The sequence below is a fragment of the Ochotona princeps genome, chromosome 7, assembly GCF_030435755.1.
Source record: "Ochotona princeps isolate mOchPri1 chromosome 7, mOchPri1.hap1, whole genome shotgun sequence".
Lineage (NCBI taxonomy): Eukaryota > Metazoa > Chordata > Mammalia > Lagomorpha > Ochotonidae > Ochotona > Ochotona princeps.
This window is the reverse complement of record NC_080838.1, coordinates 77,027,053-77,047,495: the sequence shown is the minus strand read 5'-3', so window position 1 is coordinate 77,047,495 and position 20,443 is coordinate 77,027,053. Positions and strand designations below refer to the sequence as shown.

Genomic DNA, 20,443 nt, shown 5'->3' with positions numbered 1-20,443 from the left:
CATCTCTACTGATGCTGTGCTTTTTCCTCTTTTATTTCTAACATCTTGTTAAAACCTAAGAATAAATAATTTCAAATTTATTTCTGTTAAATTTTTCTTCATTCTACTAAAATATAATTAACAAAGAATTTTGTACAGATGATTATCGCCTAATGCTTATATATGTATATATTTTTAAAACATGACCACAGTCAGGATTAACAGATCCATCACCTTCCACAATCACCATCTTCTGTTTTCCTCCCTCCCTATCTGCATCCTTCCTCCTTCTTCCTTTCCCTCCCCTCCCCTTCCCTCCCCTTCCCTCCCCTTCCCTCCCCTCCCCTTCCCTCCCCTTCCCTCCCCTTCCCTCCCCTCCCTTCCTCCTCCACCCCCTCTCCTTATCTATGTCACTCTCTTCCTTCTTTTTTTATTTTCCTTCCTTCCTTGCTTCCTCCCTCCCTCTCTCCATTTTCGTTTCTTATTTAAAGAACACTTAAGATCTAATCTCTAAGCAAATTTAAAATAGGCAGTGCACTATTGATAATTGAAGTCATCATACTATACATTAGGTCCTCAAAAACCCTTTATGTCACAACACTGAAACTTTCTAATATTTTTCCACCATTTCTCCATCTCCCCCCCTCAAGGCTAGTGCTGTCAGCCCACACTCTGTTACTTGTTTCCGTGAGTATTTGTATAACATCCTTCAGGTTGGGCTCTGGTGTCCTGATGGCAAGATTTCCTTCATTTAAGAGTCTGAACAATCATGCAGTGCCTTCATGTATCATATTTTATTAATTTTTTTTAAAGATTTACTCATTTTATTACAGCCAGATATACACAGAGGAGGAGAGACAGAGAGAAAGATCTTCCGTCCCATGATTCACTCCCCAGGTGAGCCGCAATGGGCCGGTGCGCGCAGATCTGAAGCCGGGAACCAGGAACCTCCTCCGGGTCTCCCACGCGGGTGCAGTGTCCCAATGCATTCGGCCGTCCTCAACTGCTTTTCCAGGCCACAAGCAGGAGCTGGATGGGAAATGGAGCTGCAGGGATTAGAACCGGCGCCCATATGGGATCCCGGGGCGTGTTAGGCGAGGGCTTTTAGCTGCTAGGCCATGCTGCCGGGCCCCCATGTATCATATTTTAATCTATTCATTAGTATTCAAAATATGCAAGGACTGCAAACTACTCCATAATAGAAACAAGCACATAAAATTCTCTGAAAACAACCTGATTAAGTAATATGGTTAGAGGACTTGCCCAGGCATTTTTTTCAAGAATAGACAAGGGCATGGCCAATAGAAGTGAGGAAAGGTGTTCAACACTATTACTGATAATTAGGAAAATGGAAATAAAATTCAGAGTTTTTCCTTTTGAATCAGAGTGGGTCTCTCTTAGAAGATGTTGTTTTATGTCCTGCGCAGTTTATGGTGATCACTATAGAGATACCTAATTATGACAGTTAAACATTGTTAAGACAGCGCTAGTAACAGGCTGGTTTTTTTCATGAGCAGTTGTTGCTTACAAACAGCGTCTGCAATTATGTAATAGCCTGTGACCTAATTAGTACAAGGACCTGCTGTAGCCCAGTGATGGGGCTTCATCAAATTACAGAATTCCACGCATTCCTTCATTCTGATTGAAATGAGTTAGTGGCCATCCAGGTTTATTCCTACAGTAAGCACATGAGATAATCTGAAGGAAAAGGCAAGGTGGAAGAAAGGCAGGATGGAGATGCTGTGGCAACAACCTGTGAGGACTAGAGATGCTGGTATTTCATGCTTCGTTTCTGAGCTTGCACGTGTGCAAATGAGGCAAATGCAGGAAGGTGAATGCGAAAATCACCAACGCCACGAGACCCATCTACTCATTTTACACTTTACACGTGGGAAACTGTGATAGTTTTATTGAACTAACAAAACACTCAACACATGATGAAAAGCTGGGGATGGCATTGTGGCACAGTTGAGAAGGCTCTACCTGCCACACCAGTGTCCTCTGTGAGAGTTCATGCTGTTCCAGTTCCCATCAGGCATTGCTGCTAATACATTTGGAAAGTAGTGGGTGCTGGCTTTTTGCTTGGGACTGTGTCACCCATACCGCAAGACTGGGATGAGACTTTTGTCTCTTGACTTGGCCTGACTCAGCCCTGACTGTTGAGGACATGTGCAATGTGAACCAGTGGATGGAAGTCAGTTTCTCTCTCTCTCTCTCTCTCTTTTTACTCTCTCTCCCCCTTCCACCCTCCCCCTTCTTTTTCTCCCTCTTTCTCTCTCTGTCTCCTTCTTTCTCTCCCCCTCTTCCCTTGCAGTGTGTCCCATTGTCTGATGCTGTGCCCCCCACAAACTAGATAGCTACATATGTTTTTAGATCATTATCAGAGGCTGGTGCTGTGACTCAACAGGTTAATCCTCTGCCTGCAAGTGTCAGCATCCCATATGAGTGCCATGTCATTTTCTGGCTGCCCCACTTCTGATCCAGCTCTCTTGTGGCTTGGGAGGGCAGCTGAAGAAGAACAGAAACCTTGGGAGGCTACAGCCATGTGGGAGATCCAGATAAGGTTGCTGGCTCCTGGCTTTGGATCAGCTCAGCTCCAGCTGTTGTTGCCATTCAGGCAGTGAACAAGTGGATGGGGGTCTTTCTGTTTCTTCTCTCTATAAATCTGCTGCTCCAATAAAAATAAATAGATCTTGGGGCCCGGTGGTGTGGCCTAGAAGCTAAGGTCCTCGCCTAACACGCCCCGGGATCCCATATGGGCGCCGGTTCTAATCCTGGCAGCTCCACTTCCCATCCAGCTCCCTGCTTGTGGCCTGGGAAAGCAGGAGAGGACAGCCCGAAGCTTTGGGACCCAGCACCCGTGTGGGAGACCAGGAAGAGGTTCCTGGTTCCCGGCATCGGATCTGCGTGCACCGGCCCGTTGCAGTTCACTTGGGGAGTGAATCATCGGATGGAAGATCTTCCTCTCTGTCTCTCCTCCTCTGTGTATATCCGGCTTTCCAATAATAATAAATCTTTAAAAAAAAAAAATAAATAGATCTTAAAAAAAAAAGATCATGAACAATGAGTAACAAAATGAATCCATGAAGACTTTTATATTTAGGAGAGATTGAAATTTTACATATTAATGTGCTTGTCAAGAACATGTGGAAGTTCAAAATAAACATCTTTGTATTTTATTTTAAAACCATATATTGGGCTTGGCAGCGTGGCCTAGTGGCTAAGGTCCTTGCCTTGATCCCATATGGCCGCTGGTTCTAATCCCAGCAGCTCCACTTCCTCTCTATCTCTCCTCCTCTCAGTGTATCTGACTTTGTAATAAAAATAAAATAAATCTTTAAAAAAAAAAAACCCCAAAAACCCATATATTGCAATGTATCTTTTCAGTAACGGCACAAACACGGCGTTCGTTTCATAAGGCCACTGTTTTATTTAGTTTCCATAATCTTGCTTTTCAGAGCAAGAAGTGATCCTTTCCCCTTTATGTGATTAGTTTTAGGAATACGAAGTGTCTAACTTTTGATTGGGCACTGTCATGCTGTGTATATAACATTTTAAAAAAAAATCATTGTGATAAAACTTCATTCAAAGCAGAATATGTTCTGTTTGTAAATGTGATTGTTTTGAATCGTTGTATAAAATGCAGTATTAAGAAAAAGAATCACTGGAAAGTAAGCCAGCATCTGCAACTGAAAAGCGATCTTTGGTTTGCTTTCCACACTGTCTGCTCCAGCCACCTCAGAGCTGCTCGGAAAGCAAAACCGGAAGCGTAAGTGACTTGATTTTAAAGCTCCAGAAGAAACGGTTTCTAATCATTGTAAATTTTAAAAATTAACTCCCACCAAATTAGACAAATGTAAGTATAAAATTAAAAAGCTGTTTAAAGATCCATTAAGAATTTCCACAGTAAAAATGCTCTACTTTGGCACTTTTTATGCCTTCACTGTGAAATAAATAGTAAGAATATGCCGAAGTTAGAATGTGCCAACTTGGTTGTTGTGGATGAGTTTTCCGTTACCGTGGGTCTGGGCTCCCTTTATTTTATTTCTGGTTGGAGCCAATTGTTAAACAATGACACCATATATCTTTCTGAACAATTTGCAATTTGGGTCTCTTTGGGAGGCAGGTGATTTGAAATTGTCCTTGTGAATCAACACACTGCCAAGAAAAGAATGAACAAAGACTTGATTTATTTACTGAAATAACAGTGTATTTTTTTAAACTGTATAGCTCACAGATGTTTTAAACCAGGGAGCAATGAAATGTCCTGCTTAGGGAAGAAAATTGTTGTAACCTAACATGTTCATGAGTGATCAGCTTATTTTGGCTTAATTAAACTGGTCTTCATTATCAAAAAATAAAATATTGTGAGAAGTGATTTTTACAGATTTGTAAGCTGTGAAATGGTCTTTGTTTATAATGTTAGAGATCCACCTTTATGCTAAGATTTAAGCTCTTCTTGTACTTCAATTAACATTTTTTACAAGATATATTTATCTTTATTGGAAAGGCATATTTACACAGAGAAGGAGGGACAGAAAGATATTCCATCTACTAGTTCATTCTCCAATTGGCCCCAATAGCCAGAACTAAGCCAATCCGAAGCCAGGAGCCAGGAACTTCCTCCAGGTCTCCCACGCGGGTACGTGATCCCAAGGTTTTGGGCCATCCTCTGCCCTTTCCCAGGCCACAGGCAGGGAGCTGGATGGGAAGTGGAGCAGCCGGGATGGGAACCAGCACCCACGTGGGATCTCTGTGCTTACAAGAGCAGGACTAGCCAATTGAGCCGTTGCGCTCGGCCAGTTGTATATTAAAATATGCTTAAAATAGATTTCTATTTGGCCTAAATTAATTCTCATGCTATGGTTTATCTTGTAACCTAGCTCGATATAAGACCGGTCAATTTATAGTATACCATCCATCTCAAATCAGTGACATGAAATTATTGAAATTTCCGTAAGTTGAATGTGTTGATTGACATAGGTACCCACATATGCACTGCAGAGATCTCTTGGTAAGGTATGAGTGTCCACCTGTGTTTAGCACTTCGTATACCCTCCTATTGCTTAATGAGCCTCTTGGTTTTCAATTACTATTTTTCTCATTTACCAAATTTCTTTTCCATTTTACCTGTTGCCTAAGTTAAAACTGTCATGGTTGATATAATTATCTCTGCATATCGTGATACTTATACTATTGTTTGTAGACATCTTTAGGAGTCATCCAGTTCAGTTTTTAAATAAGTACCTGTCATTTAAATAAACCATAATAGAAATATGTATCAAACTCTATATACCCATAGCAGTTCAATAATGGCAATATTGAATTCTAAATTTGTGTATATTTGCTTACTGTACTAGATTGTTAAAGAAAACTCAAATGTTGCATTGTAATATTATTTGATAAATATATAAATAAATAAGTTGTCCTGTGTATCATATAATAATACATGCATCCATATGAAATATTGGATCTATGCAAATGAATCAACTAATGTAGGGCCCGGCGGCATGGCCTAACGGCTAAAAGTCCTCGCCTTGAACGCCCCAGGATCCCATGTGGGCGCCGGTTCTAATCCTGGCAGCTCCATTTCCCATCTAGCTCCCTGCTTGTGGCCTGGGAAAGCAGTCGAGGACGGCCCAAAACTTTGGGACCCTGCACCACGTGGGAGACCCGGAAGAGTTTCCAGGTTCCCAGCTTCAGATCGGCGCAGCACCGGCCCGTTGCAACTCACTTGGGGAGTAAAACATCGGATGGAAGATCTTCCTCTCTGTCTCTCCTCCTCTCTGTATATCCGGCTTTCCAATAATAATAAATCTTAAAAAAAAAAAAAACTAATGTATAATAACTTAGAGTACTTGTTAAGGTTCTTTAATAATGGGATTAACAGAATAATTTATGATGTTTTAAATTTTTTCCAATCCATGCATATGCATATATAATCCTCAACAAGTTTACCGAAGTACATATTTTGAAACTATGTGCATAGAATTTATTTTTACACTGAAATAAGCTTATCTGTTACTTATATTTTCCAGTGAAACGTTTGAAGCCCATTCAAATAAAGAAGTCTCTCATAAACTATTTCATTGTGTATATCTTAGTGGAACATTAGTGATTAGGTTCCTGCTCAGAGTACATCTGCCTAATTGTGTGTGAATACATTAGACAATGAAATCCAACGATTCCTGTTCACTCTGGTAGTACTGCTTAGAAATTTCCCTTCATTTTGTTTGTCGGTTGAATTGTTTTTCTTAACAATCTTTGCCGCATTACCCAAGGACAGTTTGGATTTATAACTTCTCTAATGCTGTCGCCTGTTTTGCACCCAAGGAACCGAGCAAAGCATGATCCATGGACCAGACAATGGCTTTGCTGTGTTTTCTCTTTATTCCCACTAGTTTTAATTTTGTCTACATATTGCAACCCTGAATGGTATTGAGATTTTTAAAATGCCAAATCTGGCATTCATTATCATTATAATTAAAGTGAAATGAAATAATTCATGGAGTATGCTGCAAGTGTGTTAGCACCTATTAATCCATGCAAAATAGATTTATTTTAATTTTTAAATTACCTGTATTAAAAGCAGCAGGTTTAATGTATTTCACATATGCAGTTGTAGGCGTCTAATGATACTTCATGTTCTCACTTCTTTCTTTCTTCTTTCTTTATATTTTGATTTTTGTGATGGCATACTTTCAGTTTACTGTGTGAAATAAGCACAGGTCTAATCTTTCACTAAAAAGGAATTCAGCAAGCAGACAGCAAAAGACCACTGCACCATAGGAGGTGAGACACAGACTATAAATAGTAATCCAACCTCAAGGTAGCAGTGTTAATCATATACATTGCCTATTTGTGTATCCTAGAATGCTTACTTCCAAGTTATGTATCTGTGGTTATATTTTCTTATAAATTATTAACTCAATAATTGTGTAAAATATTTCAAAATTTTCAAAGTTAACGTGACTTTCAAAATTTACATCCCACGAAGAGTAAATTTTGGACTTCCAACCACCATCTTAAAACGTTTCCTTTCATGGAATGACCCATTTCATGGTTTGATAACTCCTTGTAAATGGTGACTCATAAGCCGTTACTATAAAAATATGTTCCTGCACTCACATTTTAAGACTATGTCTTGATAAACTTTACTAATTTTAAAACCACCTGTATATATTTAAATGAGCTCCCAGTCAAGCAAAAGTGATAGTGAAATATTGCATCATATGCCCCAGGCTTAGAAGCACTCCCTGGCCAGTGGGAGTCCTGATTCCTCAGGGTGTTTTAGGCGCTGATATTCTGTAATGGGCCATTAAGGATCCTGCTTAATTTGAGATCTATCCAGGTGCGCCCTACTGAGATGAGATAATTTCAAAACAGGTGCATTCTCTCCTAGCTGGTTGCTACTGATAGAGTTCAAGAAATGAAATATAAGAAAGTCATGTTTTAATGCTTTTAAAATTCAAAAGTCAGCACTTTTCTTTCATAATCCCTAAACAAAAACAGTATATAATATAAATGTACATACTTTCCTTATGTATGGTGATTCTAAAGGAACTATCTTTGCTTTGTCTACTGTATATTTTTAAATTTTTACCAATTTTGGAGTGATCTATTTCATTGTCTTTTAAATATTTAATGACTGATTTGAAAGACCAAGTGATAGAGAAGAAGTCTCCTATCTATTGACTCACTTCCGAAAAGCCTGCAGCAAGCAAGATGGTGCCAAGCTGATGCTCAGAACCCAGGCTTTTCATTGGATCTCCACATGAGTGGCAATAATCCAAGGATGTGGACCATTGCCTGCTGTTTTTGTAGATGCATAGGAGGAAGCTTGACCAGAAGTGTAGTAGTGGGACTCCAACCTGACAGTTCCAGCGCAAAATCTTCTAGCCCCAAGCCATGGCTTAATATTTATGCCACAATGCTTGTCCCTAAAGTCAGTAATTTTTTTAAATAGCTATCTATGAAATAAGGTCTTCAGTTTTTAAAAGAACATTCATATCAAGAGTGCATATTCAGGTTGTATGAAAAGATGTGTGGGATGAACCAATCATGGTAACTAAATCACAATGAAACTGTGATGCATTGCTTACTTCATGGTGACCTGTGTCACCCTGCATTCATCTTTCCTTTGGAAGTCTTCACACACAGTGGCTTATTTGTTATGAGTTTGTATATATGATTGGCTTGATGACATTGATATTTGTAGCTTCTCTATTTTAGGCTCTTTTTTTAAGTCAGTTACTTAGAAACTGTCATTATTTGAAAGAACAAAGTGTTAAGCAATGAGATGTTGTTTCCTTGTTTAGTGTCCAAATTCATACTGTAGCATATTAGAATGCTTATTATCTAATGTGACATTTAAAGATTGTTGATCCCAGCTATAGAAATATCTTTTTTGCTGATCTCAACTGTAGTTGCATGGATAATGATATTATTTAGACTTCCACAGGAGAAAATATAGATTATGTTCGTTGTAAATCATACCCTGGAATTTCAATTATAATACACATTGTGGCAGTCTAATGCCACAGTTGTCAGTCACACACTACCCAGGAGATTTCAGTGATAAAATTGCAAAATGTAAAATTTAACGTAAGGGAGCACTTTTCTAATGATAAAAGCCCTATGAATAGTAAAAGATCAATTGATGTTAGAAATGTTTGAAATTAACTTGACCTACCATTTACCAATCTGTATCATGAAGTTAAAATCAGAAAGTCCTACACAGTTCTGTTTTGCAGGTGTATTTACTTATTCTTGGTAGCGTTCAAAATAATCTGGCTCCATGCTGATGGAAATTATATGGAATATTTTGAAATATTTTCAAAATATTTTTTGGGAGCTTTTGCTGATTGCCATTTTTTCTGTTCCTGAAGAAACACTTGCTTTGCTCCTATGAATTAGCAGCATCTGTACTTGTGGGTCATTCTTCTAAGAGTAGTCATCACTCAGTGACTTGCCCCTTATTCACCCAACACTGTCAGGAATAACGTAGACATTTGTGTTTGTTCAGAGATACTAAAGATAGCCATGATGCCAAGTAGGGATTTTCCAGAGGTTATAGTGGATCCTTGTACTAGGACTCACTTGTGCCTACCTGCAAGCTCCAACTTTTATATAAGGGTGCTACTGCATCAGTACTCAACAGAAGTCAGGGGAAGCAGTGACATATCATGACTGAAGGACACTGCAGGTCTACACTCTGTAGGAACACATTTGGGCTGCATTATTTTTAGCTGTGAGAAGTTAAAATATTTTGTCCTGTCCTCTTCTTGGTTGCCTGCCTTGATCATTATAAATGAAATAACCTCTTCCGTATGAAGTGTTGCCGAGGGTAACAGTAATGGTTAGAATTTCTGAAAATAGTGCATAGGAATATTTAAGAGCCGTGTGTGATGCAGAAAGAGCTCACTACGCGTTAGCTGTTATAGTCTGTTATTTTCCTTGACTTGCTATTGCTTTGGGGATAGATTCACGTGTTTCTATTTCAAATGCGTTTAGTTCCTTTGAGATTGTACAGTACTCTGAGTATTTAAAATAGAATGTTCTTGACTCCTTTCTGTTTAACTTAGAAAGAAAAATACTGATCATGTGCTGTTGTAATTTTGAATTAAACACTTGTAAGTTAGTGTATTTTCCACAGTTTTGTTGGATATTTGAAATTTTTGAGTATTTTAATTTTTTATTCTTTAATGCACTTGTTCATTGAAAATTTGAAAGAACTACAGAGAGTGATGGGGAGGTTTTTGGAGGGAACCTTCCACCTGCTGGTTGTATAGTTGTGAGGAGCTTCGTCCATGTCTGTTGTGCAGGTGGCAGGACCTCTTATCACATCTTCCACTGCTTTCTCAAGTGTATTAGAGGGAGCTGATTCAGAAGTGGAGAAACCAGGACATGAGCCCACACTCTTAGGGAGTTTTTGTGCTATAGGCTGTGAGTTAACTTGCTGTACCTTGATGCTGGCCCAGTATTTTTGGTTTTAAATGGCAAACAGCCACATTTTACAAGGTGTAAATAGTAAAAGATCATGGAATTCCTTTGTTAGTTTTAACTGGCTTTCAAGCAACTGTTTCAACACTATTTACATTAATATAATTATAAACCTCATTGTTTTGATTTTCAATTGAGTGTATCCATGGTGTCAAATATGCTATTGGAAATAAATTGCAATCAGATATGTTGCAGGGTCTCAGGAAAGAAGTTGACTCAAGGACATGCCACTGTAAAATGATGCTTGATAAAATGACATTCTATTTCATTGGTAAAAGCTGTGCTGCCCCAAAGCCAATAATAACAACATTCATTCAATCCAAATTTGAGCATAAACCTTGGTACATTTTTTTCTTAGCTTATAACATTGTCTGAAAAACTAGTTGGTGGGACTTAAATTGCAGAAAATTTTCTTACATGTATTACATTGCTTTATTATTGTTTTCTGACTTAGCATCATTTTATAGTTCTTTATAATAAAATTGATTGTGAGGATATGTGTATATTACTTACACAGCAGAAAACAGATGATTTCTTAATGATTGATCACATATATAGGGTTTTAGTGTTTCATTGCTTGTGGTATATTTTCAACGCTTGTGATATGTTTTATGTAATCTTAAAATTAATTGTAAATATAGTTTTATTATGGTGATCTCACGCAAGTAAAAGCGATATGATTTTACTTTTTATTCCATATTCCCACCCTAGGCTTTTTCCTTCTGATTTCTCTTTTCACTTATTTTTTTTCTTCCACGCTGACGAAACATGTAACAATGACTTTCTAAAAGACGAAAGCTTGTTCTTTTGACTTTATTTAGATCCTCTGTTTTAACCCTAGTCCTGGACCTGTAGATCATTGTCAACTCCCACTGCACCAGTTCTAGTAAGGGTTACTGATGTTTCATGTCCATTTTCTCCTGTGTACCAGGGTCCGTTTGATCTTCTGAAAGCATGGTGCTTACAGTGTCCTGACTGATTCTATCCTCCTTTTCATGCAACCATGCACATTTGACTGCTATCAGATGTTTTTCTTTACCACTTAGCACCAACTAAAGTCTCATTTACCACTGAGATAACCCTGATTTTTAATATAAGTCCAATATTTAAATAAAACTAAAGAATTTTAAAGATTCATTTGTTGGCTGTACTTAGCACGAGTCTTTATAGGTGTTTTGTCTGTATTGTCTTTGTCTAAGCCTTCATCCATGGGATAAAATATGTGTTTGATTGAGATGTGAACCTCATTCCATGGGCTTGGGATAAAATCAAGTATAGACTGAGATGCGAACATTGGGGTATAAAGAAATGTGCTCTGAAAGTAGTCATCTAGACACAGCCAAGAGACAGAAGACTTAGAGTTGGCCTGTCTCATTGTTTTAAGCTCTTATGCTCTTTACATGACCCTGAATTTACTGATGTTTCTTAGTAGGTGACAGCAGCTTAGACTTTTTTCATCTATGCACAGATAAACAACTTTTAGAAATTGTGACTATTACATTCACTTCTAGGTCAAAGCAAATACGTACTTACTATGGATTAAATTTTGTCCAAGTTGAATTTGACTTGAATGCAATAAAAGATACATCTATCCAGATAAGCAGTCGCTGCCAAATGCATAACAATATCATTTTATCCAAAAGTATGGTGTTTCTCTGGAATCAATATTTGATCTCAAATAACCTAATGGCTGCTAAATGGGCTAATGCAAGATTGGAACTCTGGGGAAAAATACATTGTGGAACTACAGAGGATGCATTATGTTTGTGTGGTGTATTTTAGGCACTATCTAAAAACTAGTTGGCTTAATAATTCAGTGATTTGGTTAATATCTGTAGACAACTTAAAGCCTTTAATATGTCAAGCTCCTTTTTTCAAATCAATTTGTATACACTAAATTCAGCATAAAATGCTTGAGCCATTTAGGTGCAAAAAGCAAGATTCTAAAGTTTGGCATATGTTCATTGTGAATATTTGCTCTCATTATTTTTTAATTATATTTGGAGATTTTTAAATAAGATACATTTCATGTCTTCAAATGTTACAAAATGCGTGGTTTGAAGCCATTTAAATTGAGTTTTTACTCCTTTGTGTGGCCTCCACAGCTCCAGTAGATGCTCGATAATGTTCTGCTGTTCGCTGGCTCCCAGCATGTCCAACATGCTCTCTTTCAACCACGACTGCCCTTCACCATAATGACCTTGAAATCAGACTGTCCTTCCTGCCATCACTCTACAGGGGGAAGTCTTGTACATTGTTCAAATCCTCATACAATTACTACTCTATAATCTTCTGTTTTCTCAGAACATGATGCCTATGCTCTACCTTCTGATTGCAAGCTGTGGGATGATCTCTGGATGTGATAAACATCTTTGAACCATTGGTTTCACTCCCAGTGCCTAACAGCCTGTGCCAGTCAAGAGCCTTGAACTCCATCTGATTCTCCCAAAGTGAAGAGCAGGCTCCAAACACACCACTACCTGGTGTCCACAGGGACACATGAGCAGGAAGCTGTGGGTGGGGAAGCAGAGTAACCAGGACATGAGCCCCGTTCTCCTAAGTGGCAGCTTAACCTGATGCTTTCAGATTGATGAGTTTGAAGCTTAGTGATTGAGAAACGTATCCCCTCTATATTTTGAGCCACAGTCTTTGCGTCGTATGGCTTCTGCGTGTGTAAATCTGTGTAGATTTTAAGTGGGGACAGCCTTATCAGTGTGTGTCAGAAAAGGGACATCTTCAGTGCTTCAGACTGTAGATGTCCACACAGACCCTTAACACCTCGAACCCGGATTCCCCACTCTAAATTGTAAGAGCCTGAAACATAGGTTGCTTGTGTTACTCAGTATTTTATCACGTTCCTGAGCTAATGCTTTGTATGTCGTGTATCCTGAAGAAATCTCTGTTGAGTGAATTAATTATATTTGCACTCCCACTTTTGTTTGTATTGATATTCTGAGTGTTAAAGAGAAGCTGTTCAGGAAAAAAAAATGTGATGCTAGTTATGTATGCTAGCCTGAATTATGATTCAGGGACGCTTGCCTGGCGTTTCAGCATTGAGATTTTTGGAGAATGTAGTGGAAACGGTAACTCTCTGGTAAACTTAGCACTGCAATCTCAGATCTTACAGGGAAGTTTGGAGAAGTAAAGAAGTTAGTATTCGGGGTAAAATCTGAATGAAGATTAGTGCCTAAAATGAAAGTAAGGCTCATACGTTTTTATTTGAACTTATGATAATATTGAAGAGTGATACAATTTTACTATCCCAATCTTAATAAAATTGCATTTGTGAAAATGCTTATATATAGTAAACTCCAAATCTCTGTTATGTATTAAAGTCAGTATGCTTAAATTATTTGGACTAGCGGAAACACACTTGCTTGCTTTATTCAGGTGTGAGGCTGGAACATAAACACTGTGTTTGTAGAGGCATAAATTATGCCTTGTGGAGAAGTTACTTGTTTCATGGGTGGAGCTTGTGTGCTTTGAAATGAAGGCACTAGGAGGAATGCAGCTGATCTTGTCTGTATTTTACCTCTCCAGCTTTCCAGGAATTAAGAATACTGCCTTGATGACCAACCTTTTTTCCTCCCCCACCCCCCTTTTTTTTGCAGGTTTCAGATTTGGAATTTCGGTGTTTCAGTTTTGAGGAATTCGTTGTTTTCTATTTTGAGTCTTTTTAAAAACAATCGTTGGAGTGCAGAAGCGGACCAGCAGTACTTAATTTGAGTCCACCTGGGAAATACTGATTCTTCAGGAACTCTCAAGCCTGACTCCACCGCCATGAGGTCATCCCAGCTGCTAATCTTCATGATGCTCTTAGCACCAGTAGCTCATGGTAAGACCTTTAATGAGGTTTTTATACGATGCTTTATGTTGCCGGCCTTAGCCACCGGGCACCTTTTCTTTGAAATCTTTTAAATTTTCTAAATCTTCTTTACCATATGTTAATATGGGTCAGTAAAAAAAAAAGTAAAAATAAGAGACTACAATATGTGCTTTAAGCAGCAATGATTGCAACTTCTGAGCTGAATTTCTTAAAGTGCTTGTTGAAATTCATGAGATGATCTCAAAGAATTCCTGGGAAATGCACTTGAAGAGCCGGTGAGAGGTTTTCAAACAATTTTCATATCTTACTATTATGTAGAGCATGCATTGTGAATTTTTTTGCCTGAGTATTTTTGTGTATAAAAGCCATTTTTATGTGAGGAAGAACATCTTGCCCAGGCCAAGTAATCATTTTTTCTGAGTGTTTACTGCTGTATACAGTCTTTAATACACAGAAAACATTCATAACGGACATATACAGTCACTTTGTTTATTTAAACATTGGTGTTTACAGTATGAATATTCGAGTTTAGAAGTGACAGACCATTGTCAAATGTATAAAATATGCAGTCAACACATGAGCAAAACTTAGTTATATCTCACTAAGTCCCTCTAAAAGCTCTTGAACCTGAGTGTGTGTACCTGTGTTGCAGTGTCAAGTTTCCTACTAATTGTTGCTAGCTTTATACAGGGCTAAATGTTGCATCTAGTCACTGCCCCCTGCGTGCCTAGTTATAACAAAAACAAAGAGGCTGCACCTGCTTGCTGCTGCTTAGCGGCTCCCAGAATGTTAAAGTGTAGCAGCAGTTGGAATGGGCCGTTAGCCCCTTCGGCTCAGTCTTGGCTTCTAATTGGCTACAGAAGCCTATTGTAGCCCACCCGTGATGTTGATCTGACTTTGGCCTCTACTCTAAGGCACAAATGAATTCTGCTGCCTGGGTGGAAGCTGGGTATGGTAGCTTCTATCCCTAAAGTTCGTCTGAGTTAACATATTTTGTCATGGCACACAACTGTAAGGTAGACACATGTTTGAAGCTGAAATTAAAATCCCACTTCTGCAAGCAACTTCTTTAAAAAAATGTAAATTTTTCAGCAATATCCAAAACACTTCGTGAGTTTATGCCCAGAGGCAGCAAGTACACATTCCTGTGCAAGGATGCACGGAACATTTTGTGGTATTGTGCAGTAAAGGAATCAAATCGCATTAAACACAGATTTTTCTAGTTATTCGTTTCTTTAGAGATGATTTGAATTAGGTTTTGTTTAAAAACAAGATACCTCCTTCACAAGGTTATTTTTGGGATAAAATAAATAGCATATGTGAAGAATGTAGCACACTGCAAAGCAGATATTAAGTACTCAGGCAGGCTAATTTCCTTCATGATACTTTCTGTCTCTCCGGTTTATTTTTGCTTCATTAAATGACAACAAGTAAAAATTAGTTAGCCAAGAGGGCTGTTTGGTTTGATGTTAATTCAAAGGAAAAATACACACACACTATTCATATTCATAAACTCTATCTAAAATTACCCTCGTTAGAGGAAGATAGGTTAAAAATAGCAGGAATAGACATTGTGAAAAGACTCTCCATTCAGAGCTGAAATATTTGGTCTTCCAACACTGAAAACTACTGTGTATTACGTTAGGTACACAAAAATGTCTCATTGGTCACGGGCCCTGGTTTGGTAGCCTGGTAGTCTGAGTTGAACACACACATATGTTCATTGCCACATACATGTGCACTCATGCATACACACAGTACTGTCATTATAATGACAGAAAAAATACAAATTACCACGGCATATAAAATATTCGACACCTAAAGCTATAGTATCACCTCTCTTGTGTACGCTATTTAATATTATTTAATTTTTTAAGATTTTATTTATTTTTATTGGAAAGGTGAATATACAGAGAGCAGGAGAGACAGAGAGGAAGATCTTCTGTCCGATGGTTCACTCCCCAATGGCCGCAAACGGCTGGAGCTGAGCCAATCTGAAGCCAGGAGCCAGGAGCTCTTCCGGGTCTCCCACGCGGGTGCAGGGTCCCAAGGCTTTGGGCTGTCCTTGACTGCTTTCCCAGGCCACAGACAGGGAGCTGGGTGGGAAGTGGGGCCGCTGGGATTAGATTCAGCACCCATATGGGATCCCGGCACATGCAAGACAAGGACTTTAACCACTACGCTATCATACTGGGCCCTATTATTTAATTTTTGAATCATTACAGAGTAATTGAATCATTCATTACAGAGTAAATGCCGTATGAGCTTTTCACTTTTAAACTTGATTAACGTTCATGTTATTTTAATGTTGTACAGCAGAAGGAATGCAAGTTGGTTTTCTTGATGTTCTCTGGGAGGCTTTCTGCTTAGCGTTTGCCGTAGCAGATCCAACTTGTGAATGAGGGCCTTTATGACCAGCCTTCAAAACCCGGCTTGCTCATGGCTGAACCAGTGCCGCTTCAGTCAATTGCTGAATGGTGATAGGACAGGAATTTTGTAATTGTAATACAGCAGGAAAGGCGTAGCTGAAACTTGGGATGCATGTCACACAGCTGCGGGAGCGCTGCTGTGTCCTCTGCCGTTTGCTCCTTGCCCGCTCTGCTGCAGGGCCCAGCATTGTTTGCCCTCTGCATCATTGTGAATGACTGTTCCTAGGCAACCCGCTGGGTTACTGCCCCATCCTTCAAAGATAGTCATATCAACGAGTACTGATTTTTAGCCTTAAATTTGACCTCTGTTTGCATCAGTTGATGATCATAGTGAGTTCTTAGGTTTACACTCCTTGTTCATCATTGTCATTTATCCTTCCACGGATGAGGCATTGAGGTGCACCAGGGGTGAAGTAACTTGACCGAGGTTACAGAGCTAGTAAGTGGCACACCCGGGAACGGGACCTGCAGGACTTGGCTCCCGGGGCTTTGTTCTCACTGTCGGTGGCTCTAGGCCGTGCTTCCCTGCCCACACTGTCCTCTGCACCCTGTTGGAAAACTGCACCAAGTGAGACAGAAACACTGGGTACCTGCCTCTTACAAGCTCTGGAACAGGGAGACAGAAACACTGGGTACCTGCCTCTTCCAAACTCTGGAACAGGATGGATTCCAAAGTCCATCACATCTAAGATAAAATTCCAGCTCTGCTGCCTACTACTAGCTCTGTAACTCTCCATCAATTGTAACAAATATAATTCATCACTTACTATGGGTCAGAAAGCTGTGCTAGATGCTAAAGATATGGTACTCAACAAAAGTTTACTATTTCTTCCTTCAGGGAATTCACAGTAACAAAAAATTGTAGATTTTTCTTTATCTGAAAGGAAGATTTGGATTTCGCATGGTTACTTTGTTAAATGAATGAACTCATAGATGTGTAATTTCTGACATGGTGCTTGGAATTCAGAAGCTTCCCGCTGTTCCCTTCACTTCTTTCTTAACTTGAAAGAGTTAAACCTCTAAGAACAGGTTAGGGAAAATGCATAATTAAAATAAATAAATTAAATAAATACAGAGAACACAGGCTGTTTATCTCACAGATAAGTCCTAGTGTCCAAAGAAAATTTCTTACCAGTATTAGTAGTAGAACAAAATTATTTTCAACATAAGGCAATAATTGGTAGTACAAGTATAAAAATGTCAGTGATACATTTTTGCATGATTTCCGCATGAATAAAGGAAGGAACTAAGATAAAGAATTACTTCTGTTCATCTCCATGTTAGTTGCATAATGTCCACATTGCCAGTGTTTTATATAGGAAAACAACATTTATAAGGATGTCAACACTGCATACATATGCCATTTTTAAAACTGGAAAATGTCTCTGCTTCTATGTTTATCTACGCATATTCTTTGTCTCTGTGTACCGCTGTTTTTTCTTTTTCTGTTTTCCATGACTGTGTTCCCTTCCTGTATTGCCATAAACCTTTATCTCTAATGCAAAGAGACTTGGCAGAAGTACAGAAAAGTGATTGCGATGGTAGGCTGTTCTGCGCTGTGCCCTCGGTACTGAGCATGGCAATAAAGTGCGCGTTCACTCATTTTGATGCTGGGTATGGAGCAGGGAAAGAGGATTGGAAAATATGCACCCACTGATGGCCTGAGCCTCAGCCGGACGGACAGTAAAGGAAACTCAAGGTGCAATGTGAGAGCTTGGGCTGGTCACGTGTTCCAGCAGGATAGCAGCCCAGGCCGTGCAGGAGACTGTGATGCTCAGAGGGTTAACCAGATGTCTGCTTGGTTAAATGCTGTGTGAAAACTCAGTCCTAGTGGAGGACAGCATAGGTAGCAGAGAAAAATACTTTTCTAACACTCTCAGAGGTTAAATCAAGGATTCTAGATTCCTCCAGAACCACCTGCTTATCGTTTACTGTGAATCTATTATAGCTTAGGTTGCATCTGTGTTTATATATTCCTGGACTTTACACACAACTCTGGTTTTTGTTTGATTCCTGAAATACTTTTAATATCAAGTTCTCAGTTGGGACGAACAATGGACATATGCCTGATACTTACATGCTTTTCTGTAAGTTTTCATTTGACTGTTAATTTTGTAGGTAAAATGCTTTTCAATGTGTGGGTGACTTAAAATAATATCCAGATTTTTAAAACCAGCCATAGATTATGAGGATTAAAAAGTTCATAATTACATGTCATTATATAACATTTTACCACATAATTATTTCTATGAATATGTACTATATCAATTGTAAAATAATCAAATTAGCTTTCAAGCTCTGATTAGCTTTGTTTTTTTAGAAATTAATCATTCCTGAAATGTTTATAGCATTTGTCAGCCTCGGCAATTTATAATATCTGTAGTGATATAATTTTTTAAAACATTTTTATGATTTTTACATAGTTTATTAGGGTGGGACGGGTCAAGGACTAGAGGAAAGTGGGTGAGGTCATTATTTCCACATTCTCTTTTTTCCTTCCTGTATCTTGGAGAAGGTGGGGGGAAAAGGGAGACACCACACCGAGTCTTCCAGCCGCCTCCATACCCTGGGATGTAAGAATGTAGTCTTACATTTCACCAGCAAAGCAGTTCCCCTTATGCAGGTTAGAAGGCAGAAGCTTCGTGATCCCATGGTTCAGCAATAAGGCTGGTTAGAATTTTATTCTAGTTCCTGCAAGAGTTTAGGTTTAAAAAGAAAAGAACTAGAATGTTGGAAATAAATCCATACATTTCATCTTGGACACTTTATGCTCTCAAAGTTTTTTCAAATAAAATTGTTCTCAGTATTGCTGAGAATCTTCTTTTGAGCTTAGACATATGAATTCTGAATATACACACATTAGTGTAGTTCCAAGAAAGGCATGAGTAATCTTTGAAATACCTTAACAGGAACATAAAGAACCTCTGAGATGAAAACTGTTTAGCTTTATTGAAACTGTAGAAGATGATGTGCAGTGTTCCATGTTCCTGTATGAAGAGTTTGACTATGCCAAAGTTATCATTTATTTCTAAGTTAGTTTTCATGATTTTAATATAATTACATTCAGAATCTCCATGGGAGCCTGACAAAATCTTCTAAAATTTATATTGAAAACTAAAGAAAGGAGAAGTTATTAAAGCATGAAAACAGGGGACAGCATTAAAACAATCAGTTGTTCAAGTGGGAATAAAGTATACAGTATAAAAAGCAGTAAGATAGAATCTCCAAGTAGTGAACTGATCAGGTATAAAAATGAGAGACTTTGAACTGCTTTGATTTGAAAACTTGCTGCTCAGAAAATCAAATGTCTAGGACAAGAATGAGTCAGCTCTAGCACTTTTATTTGTGTGATTGTTTTGCTTGTATTTTTATGAAACTGCTAGATGCAGACTTCTTTCAATCTACCATGTCTGTGTTTTGTGCAGTATGTATGATAGATAAACTGGGTTGAGTCTGTGAAACATGCTGCTTAGCACTTTGAGGCACATAAAGCCCAATTTTATGTTCTGAGAAGATAAGGGCTCTCATTTCTCCACGTCTCCACCAACATTTGTTATTTCACCTTTTGTGTTTCATCCATTCTTGTGGCTGATATAATAGCTTGTTGTGGCTTTGACTTTCTCTCGTATGTATGATGTGCAGCTGCTTCCAGGTCCTCAATGGCCATTTGTAAAGTTTCCTTGGTGAAATACTCTTTATGCTTTTTTGATTTTTAATTGGGTCATTTGTCTTTCCACCATTTTTTTATGGAATACTTTTTAGGAATGATTGAAAAACATTAAAGTTAGAGAACATTCAAATTTAAGATTTTTAAAAAAGATTTATTTATTTTTACTGGAAAAACAGAACAGATTTACAGAGAGAAGGAGAGACAGAGAGAAAGATTTTCCATTTGCTAATTCACTCCCCAAATGGCTGCAATGGCTAGAGTTGAGCCTATCCCAAACCAGAAGCTTCTTCTGGGTCTGCCAGGCAGGTGCTGAGTCCCAAGGCTTTGGTTCTTGCTCTACTGCTTTTCCATGCCATGAGCAAAGAGCTGGATAGGAAGTGCACAACCAGGACACGAACTGGAGCCCTTGTCAGATCCTGGCACTAGCAAGGTAAGGATTTAGTCACTGAGTCACTGTGCTGGGCCCCAGATTTGAGGATTGTCTGGACTTACCCACTTAAATATCATCTGCTTTAGTTTGCCATTTGTTTATCCCCA

The 20,443-nt window shown here is 38.6% G+C and overlaps 1 protein-coding gene across 4 annotated transcripts in view; it reads left to right on the top strand.

Annotated features, from left to right (window-relative positions):
* The window catches only part of ADGRL3 (adhesion G protein-coupled receptor L3), a 780,978-nt gene that overhangs the window by 258,489 nt on the left and 502,046 nt on the right, over positions 1–20,443 (top strand). For all 4 annotated transcript variants that reach the window (XM_058667263.1, XM_058667265.1, XM_058667264.1 and 1 more), the window contains exon 3: positions 13,593–13,816. In XM_058667263.1, coding sequence (XP_058523246.1) covers positions 13,762–13,816 — 55 coding nt within the window. In that variant the 5' untranslated portion in view covers positions 13,593–13,761. The remainder of the gene's footprint in view (positions 1–13,592; positions 13,817–20,443) is intronic.